Source organism: Sceloporus undulatus, chromosome 7 (assembly GCF_019175285.1).
Source record: "Sceloporus undulatus isolate JIND9_A2432 ecotype Alabama chromosome 7, SceUnd_v1.1, whole genome shotgun sequence".
In the NCBI taxonomy this organism is placed as follows: domain Eukaryota; kingdom Metazoa; phylum Chordata; class Lepidosauria; order Squamata; family Phrynosomatidae; genus Sceloporus; species Sceloporus undulatus.
In genome coordinates this window covers 32,438,710-32,445,874 of record NC_056528.1, presented here as the reverse complement: position 1 = coordinate 32,445,874, position 7,165 = coordinate 32,438,710, and the positions used below count along the sequence as shown (strand labels likewise).

General features: G+C 48.0%; 1 protein-coding gene across 2 annotated transcripts in view; it reads left to right on the top strand.

Annotated features, from left to right (window-relative positions):
* The first annotated feature begins 660 nt into the window (after positions 1-660).
* The window catches only part of GPC3 (glypican 3), a 128,014-nt gene continuing 121,509 nt past the window's right edge, over positions 661-7,165 (top strand). For both annotated transcript variants that reach the window (XM_042480452.1, XM_042480451.1), the window contains exon 1: positions 661-893. In XM_042480452.1, coding sequence (XP_042336386.1) covers positions 716-893 — 178 coding nt within the window. In that variant the 5' untranslated portion in view covers positions 661-715. The remainder of the gene's footprint in view (positions 894-7,165) is intronic.

The window sequence follows — 7,165 nt, the reverse complement described above, 5'->3', positions numbered from 1 at the left end:
CCTTTTCCTTGGAAGACAGGGGCTCTCACACCTCCAGAAGGCTTCCTCTTGCGGTGCAGGCATTGAGTTTAGGCTATTTATTTTCCAACCAAAGCGCATGGGCAGAGGCTCCCTTTTCCTTGGAAGACATAGACTCTTCCAGGTGGCATGCAGCCACTGCTGGCACCTGGAGCCTTCATTTTCCAAGGGATGACCCTGGCACTCTTTCAATGGGCAGAGACTCCCTTTTCCTTGGAAGACAGGGGCTCTCACACCTCCAGAAGGCTTCCTTTTGGGATGCAGGATGACCCTGGCCCACTTTGCATGGGCAGAGGCTCCCTTTTCTTTGGGAGACAGGGGCTCTTGCACCCCTGGAAGGCTTCCTTTTGGGGTGCAGGCCCTGAGTTTGGGCCATTTAGGGACCCATGGGCAGAGGCTCCCTTTCCCTTGGGAGACTCTATCTCAGGTGGGCTGCAGCCCCTTCTTGCCTCTGGGGCTCCTTCCTTCAAAGGGATTCCCAAAGAGGGCTCCCCTCTCTCTCTGCCCCTCCCAGCCCTGTTTTGGGGAGCCAATGAGAAGCGAGGAAAGTTTCCTGCGGGCCAATCAGGGCCGGGGAGCAGGAGGGCTGGGCCGCTGAGTGCTGGCTGCTGCTGCAGCTGGCTCTCAGTCGGGGCTGGGCTGCCGTCGGGGCTGCTGCGTCTGGGTCCCTGGAGCTGGGCTGGGATGCCCCGCCGCGATGCCGCCGCCGCCCGCCTCGCCTCTTCCCTCCGCGGCGCATTGCCTCTCCTGCTGCGCTCTGCTCCTCCTGGCCTCCCTCCTCGGCGCAGCAACCCAGCCCGCCTGCCACCGGGTCCGGGCCGCCTTCCAAGCCCTGCAGCCCGGCGCCAGGGGGGTCCCCGAGGCCCCGGGGACAGGTAAGCAGAGACCTGGCCACCTCCTCCATCCAAGCCTTATTCCCAAGTGCCCTCCCTTGGAGCATCACTCAGATGGAAGGGATTTCTCTTGACTTTGTTTGGAGCTGAGAGTCCTACATTTGTCCTCCTTTGTGGTCACCCTGGAGGTCCTCCTTTTCCGGGACATGTCCTCCATCCCAGCCTCATGTCCAGGAGGAATTCCCTTGGGAGCATCACTCAGATGGAAGGGGTTCCCCTTTAAACTCTCTGGAGTGTTTTGAGCCGAGACCCTTAGGTTTTGGGGTGCCTTGTCCTCCTTGTGGTTAGGAGACCTGGTCAGCCCAGAGGTCCTCCTTTCCCAGGACGTGTCCTCCATTTCAACCCTCTGTCCGGGAGGGATTCTGAAGCGTCCTCCCTTTGGAGCATCACTGAGCTTAATTTGGATCTGTCTTGAGTGTTTGGAGCGGAGGGTCTTAGATTTTGGGGAACACTTGGTCACCCGGAGGTCCTCCTTTTCCAGGACACGTCCTCCTCCATCCCCGCCTTCTGACCAGGAGGGAGTCTGAAATGCTCTTTGCAGCATTGCTAAGGAGCAGGGGTCTCTTTCCTGGGAGCCTGTTTTGAGCTCTTGAGTGTCTTGAGCTTTGCCCTGCCTTCGTTGTCAAGGCCTTGCATTTTGGGGGCCTTGCCCTCTTTTGTGGTTGGGACATTGCTCCCCCAGAGGCCCTCCTTTTCCAAGACCTTGTGGTGGTTGTGTGTCTTCATTCCGACTTTTGGCCAACCTACATGGGGTTTTCTTGGCAGGATTTGTTCCCAGGAGGCTTGCCATGGCCTTGAAGGCTGAGAGAGTGTGGTTTGGCTAAGGTCACCCAGTGGGTTTCGTGACCGGGCTGGGATTCGAACCCTGGTCTCTGGAGTCATAGTCCAGCTCTCAAGCCACTACTGAATCTTGCCTTAGACGAGCCCTAAGTCGCTTAGTTTGCTGTCTTCCAATTGACATTGACTTATGGCAATTCTGTGGATGAGACATCTCCAAAGCCCCCCTTGTCCTCTACCTTTCTGCTCAGGGAGGCCTATCATCCTCCTCCTCCTCCTCCTCCTCATCATCATCATCAATTTTATTTATATTTCCCGCCTCTCCCTGCAGATTGAGGCAGGATTACAGCCAAAAATTCAACGATACAAAATGCAAATACGATGTTATCCAAAAATACAAACTATAAAACGGTCAGCAATACTGCTACCAATCATTAAAATGTCCGATCGTCATCTATTCCCATACTGTTGAGTCGGAAGTGGGGGTGTTCTTTAGGATCAATTATGGCAGATCAAATGGATATGTTCTCCTTCCTTGAGTCCATCCATCTATAGTGTGCATCTTTCCTCTCTTTCTACATCCCTCCATCTTTCCCAGCGTCATTGTCTTTTCCAGCGATTCATTGCTTCCCGTGATGTGGCCAAAGTACGACAACCTCAGCTTTATTTTCTTGGCTTCCAGGGAGATTTCAGGCTTGATCTGCTCAAGGACCCATTTGTCTGTCTTTTTGGCCATTTGTGGTAACGATGTTGAAATGTTTTTCTCTTGTAAGCCTCCTTGGGTCCCTTCCTGGGAGAAAGAAGACAATAAATCTCCGGTGTCACATATTTTCTTCCTATTAGTTTTCTTCAATGTCCAGCTCCCACATCCGCACATACGGATGGGAGATATGACGGCTTGGATGATCCTCTCTTTAGTGTTCAGTTGTACATCTTTGCACTTTAGGATCTTGTCTCTTTCTTTCCCAGCTGTCCTTCCCAATCCTAGTCTTCTTCTTATTTCTTGACAGCAGTCTCTGGTCTGATCAATATTTGATCCCAGGTATGGGATCTCTTGGACTGTTTCAATGCTCTCAATATCTAGGGTGAATTCTTGTAGACCTTCCATTTTCTTCTCTGTCCGAGAAGCTCCATATCCCATCCATTCATTTACAAACATTTGTATCCCAATATTTTATCTGTTAATGTGGAGATAAAATTGAAAGCAATGTGATGCTGTGCTTAGACAGTTGACTGGAGATTTAGGAAATGCAGGTTCTGTGAAACATATTGAGCAACTGTTGTGTTCTTTGTGTGTGTTACCAAGTTGTCTGACTTACAAAGGCCCCCTGAATTTCATAGGGTTTTCTTGGCAGGATTTGTTCGTAGGAGGTTTGCCATTGCCTATCCTGAGACTGAGAGGGTGTGACTTGCCCAGGGTCACCTAGCAGGATCGAGGCTGTGGCAATGGCATGCCAAGGCCCTGATCTATCCTTTCTAGAAAGAGCACCATAGCCACAGTGCCACGGCTATATGGCACTCCTTCGGCACTGCATTGTACGGACTCCGTGCCGGAGGAGTGCTGTGATGTTGCGTGGAGTGCCATGCGGTGTCATGGCGCCCTGAATCCACCCCCCCAGCTGGCCCAAATAGCAATAGCAAGTACATTTCTATACCACTTATCAGTGTACTTAAACACTCCCTAAGCGGCTTACAAAGTGTAAGCTAATTGCCCCCAACAATCTGAGTCCTCATTTTAGCCACCTCCTCCTCGGAAGGATGCCAAACTGAGTCGAGCTTGAGCCCTTTTGCTGGTATTGAACTCGCACCAAAGTGCCAGTCTGTACAGGGCCCCAGTTTCCTTGTTGTTATGTTCCTTCAAGTCATGTCTAGCAAGTGAAATGACCCATGTTTGTTCATTGGATCTAGGCACTAAAACCTTTGCTTGATTAAAGGGAGATCCATTTGCTCCTGCATCCCATACTCAGAGCTTGGAAAAGTTCCTTTTATTTTGGATAACGTTCCCTAGAATTCCCCCATCCAGAGCTTGGGTATCATTGTGTGTGTGTGTGTGTGTGTGTGTATCTTTTTCCAACTCAGCTTCAAGTAGCAGCTTCCGCAAGGCCTCCAGGAACTCACAGGGCAGAACGATGGAGCCATTTCTCCATTGTAATCTACGAATGCACCATTTGGTTCCCTTGAGTAATCCTGGGTCCGCTTGCTCAGCAGTCAGTGCCGCTATGTTTGATTATTTATCAATTAAAATATTTATATCCTGCCCGGTATTGAAAGGTCTCGGGGCAGCCTACAAATCGAGCCAGTTGGAAAACAAATGGGAACAACTTCAAAATGAAAAGAGCAAGTAAATGTTTTAAATGCAAAATAGTCAGACAGCACTGGGCTCAGGAGGTCCTTGTTGTGTGGCTCCAAGTCATGTTTGACTTATGGAGACCCTAAGGCGAACCTATCACAGGGGCACGTTTCTTCAGGTTTCTTCGCCATTGCCATCCTCTGAGGCTGAGAGAGTGTGACTTGCCCAAGCTGAGCAGAGATTTGAACTCTGATCTCTAGAGTCATAGTCCAATGCTCAAACCACTATGCTGTGCTGGCTGTACCTATCAGCACTAGCCAGCAGTAAGGGATGATGGATTTTGCAGTCTTAGAGCATTGGGAAGGCTGCAGGAAAAGTCTTCAATAATAAGACTTTTAAAAAGGAAAAATAGACTGTTGTCACCAAAAGCCCACAGGGAGAAGTAAGACCATCTGCATTCTGCTCTTTCTCTGTGTGCTGATGGTAGTTATTTTGTTGGCTGGATGGTATAGAATGGGAGTCCTTTAATTCTCTGCCCCTCCTTGCAAGAAATCTTGCTTGTTCCTTGTGGGGTGAGGAGAGAAAGAGTCCTGTGGGTTCTGTGAAATGTTTCCCTGCAGGAGAACAAAGATGTTGTAATAGAGATTTTGTTAGATTTCCCCTCCCCAGGGGTTTGCAAACTCCGTAGGGAAAAAAAGCTTTTCATGCGCCTTCTGTGTCTGTACAACTGGTACGACACTGGCTTTTGAAAATGCTGGAGAACTGCTGTGTGCGTATGTGATGAAATAGGTTTTTGTTATTGTGTGCTTTTGAGTCATTTCCAACTTTTGGCAACCCTAAATCAGTGTGGCATAGCGGTTTGAGCATTGGACTGTGACTCTAGAGAAAAGGGTTGGAATCCTGGCTTGGCCATGTACACTCATGTATCTTATGCATAGTTTTATGTATGAATGCAGTGCAGAAGCGATGGCCAATGGGCCAATATGTGTTTGGCATGAAAACCCACTGAGTTGCCTTTAGCAAGTCACACTCTCTCAGCCTCAGAGGAAGGCAATGGCAAGCTCCCTCTGAAGAAACTTGAAAACCCTGTGATAGGTTCGCCTTAGGGCTGCCATAAGTCAGAATTGACTTGATAGTACACAACAACAAACAAAATGCAAAACTATCACAGGCTTTTCTTGGCAAGGTTTGTTCAGAGGGGGTTTACCATTGCCTTCCTCTGAAGCTGAGAGAGTGTGACTTGATCAAGGCCACCCAGTAGATTTTCATGGCCGAGTAGAGATTCAAACCCTTGTCTCCAACACTCAAACCATTATCAAGTGATAAAACACAACACAAAAATTCCAAGTAAGTTCATCCATATTTTGTTGCTGTTTGGGCTTTTCTTGGCAAGTTTCTTTGAAGGTGGTTTGCCATTGCTATCCTCTGAAGCCGAGAGAGTGTGACTTGCCCAAAGTCACACACTGGATTTCCATGGCTGAGCCGGGATTCGAACCCTGGTCTCTAGAGTCACTCCAGTGGCCAAACCACTACACTGTATTTTAGATCCCTGCAACTGGAGAAGGATCTATGCGGCTCCCCTTTGGGTTATGCTCTGAACTTTCAAGGAAGTATCAAAAATCTGGAACCTGTTTGTGGAAGACACAGGTGTTCCATACTCAGTTAGTGCCTTTAAAGTTCGGGCCAAATCCTGGAACAGATTTGCTGGATCTGTGAACCCCAGCAGGAACAGATCTTTCCTTGCTTCTGGAACTGGAATAAATGGGTCTGGTGTTGCTTTGGTTCTGGTGGAACAAACTTTGGTTCTGCCACTCTTGGAGAGATGCTTAGATGCTCCTGAACAGAGCTGACCATGTGCACCGAGCGCCTCCAGCCAGCAAAGTGACCATTTGACTCCTAATATTTTAAAACATTTCAGTAGCTGGCATGGGGAAGGAAAGAAACAAAACCCAACTCACCGCCTCTGTAATTAGTTCTGAACTGGGTCAAAAATAAAAGCTTTTGTTAATGATTTGAAAAAGTGCTCCTGGTGGGTGACATCCACTACATTCCCTTCTTTGGACGGCTGACCTTCTTGGGTGAATGCTGGTGATCTGTTTCAAGCAAGGTCCTGAAATGGTGGGCTGCACAGATGAAACATCAGTGGATGAAAATTGCTTTGTCCTTGGGCACCTCAAGCTCAACGTGATGAAGAAAGAGACTCTCCGGTCTCTGTTTCGAATCTTTTGTTTTTGCTGCGGTTGAAAAAGTGTTGGGTGGGAAAAGAGGAGCTGGGTTCTCCTACATAGCACACTTCCAGCTTCTGAAAACCTTGCATTTGTTACTAGCATGACTGTGTTTAATCTTTATGTATACCCTGCCTTTCCTGCAAAATGTGTGCCTTCAAGTCAACTCTATTTTAGGGATTTTTGCAGATGTGGTTTGCTATTGCCTTCATCGGAGGCTGCATCTGCACTGCAGAAATAATGCAGTTTGACTATGCTTTAACTGTGATGGCTCAATGCTACGGAACCAGAAGCGAAGTGTAGGGCATGTCCCTTTCACACAAAAAGTCTCTGACCTGAATAACAAAAAAGACTAACTAAGAAAGTACTTGTGAATACTTACTTAACAATGATGCTTATGTGTTTACTACAATAATGCAAGAATATTGTATATTCTTCCTCTTTAATAACATTTGCCTGGTTGGCACCTGTCCACACCCTTTTGACTACACTCTGCTATAGCTTGTGGCTGCACTGCAAAGTTAATTCAGATTGACACTACTTTAACTGCCATGGCTCAATGCTGGGAAATCCTGGGATTTGTAATTTGTTGTGGCACCCAAGCTTTCTGACAGGAAGGATAAATATCTCACAAAGCCTCAGCTTCAGGTGAGAGCCTGGCGACCCGACATTTATTTCTGTGAGGATTCAGCCATCATCATTTTTGTTATTTCCCAACTTCTCCTCCTCCAGACCAGAGGTATTCAGCTATTATTTGGACTCAATTGTAGGCACTTCCCTAGAAGTTTTAATGCACCCCAGGAGCGAGAGCAGTCTAGACATACCGATCAATTGTAAAAATGTGCAGAGATACACACACAATGAGGCCTTTATGATCCACAGCCACAAGTGCCGTCTTAATGCTCGGATGGTGACCTAATGGACCATTACACCAGTCCTGTCTTGTTACTTCTGCATTGCAT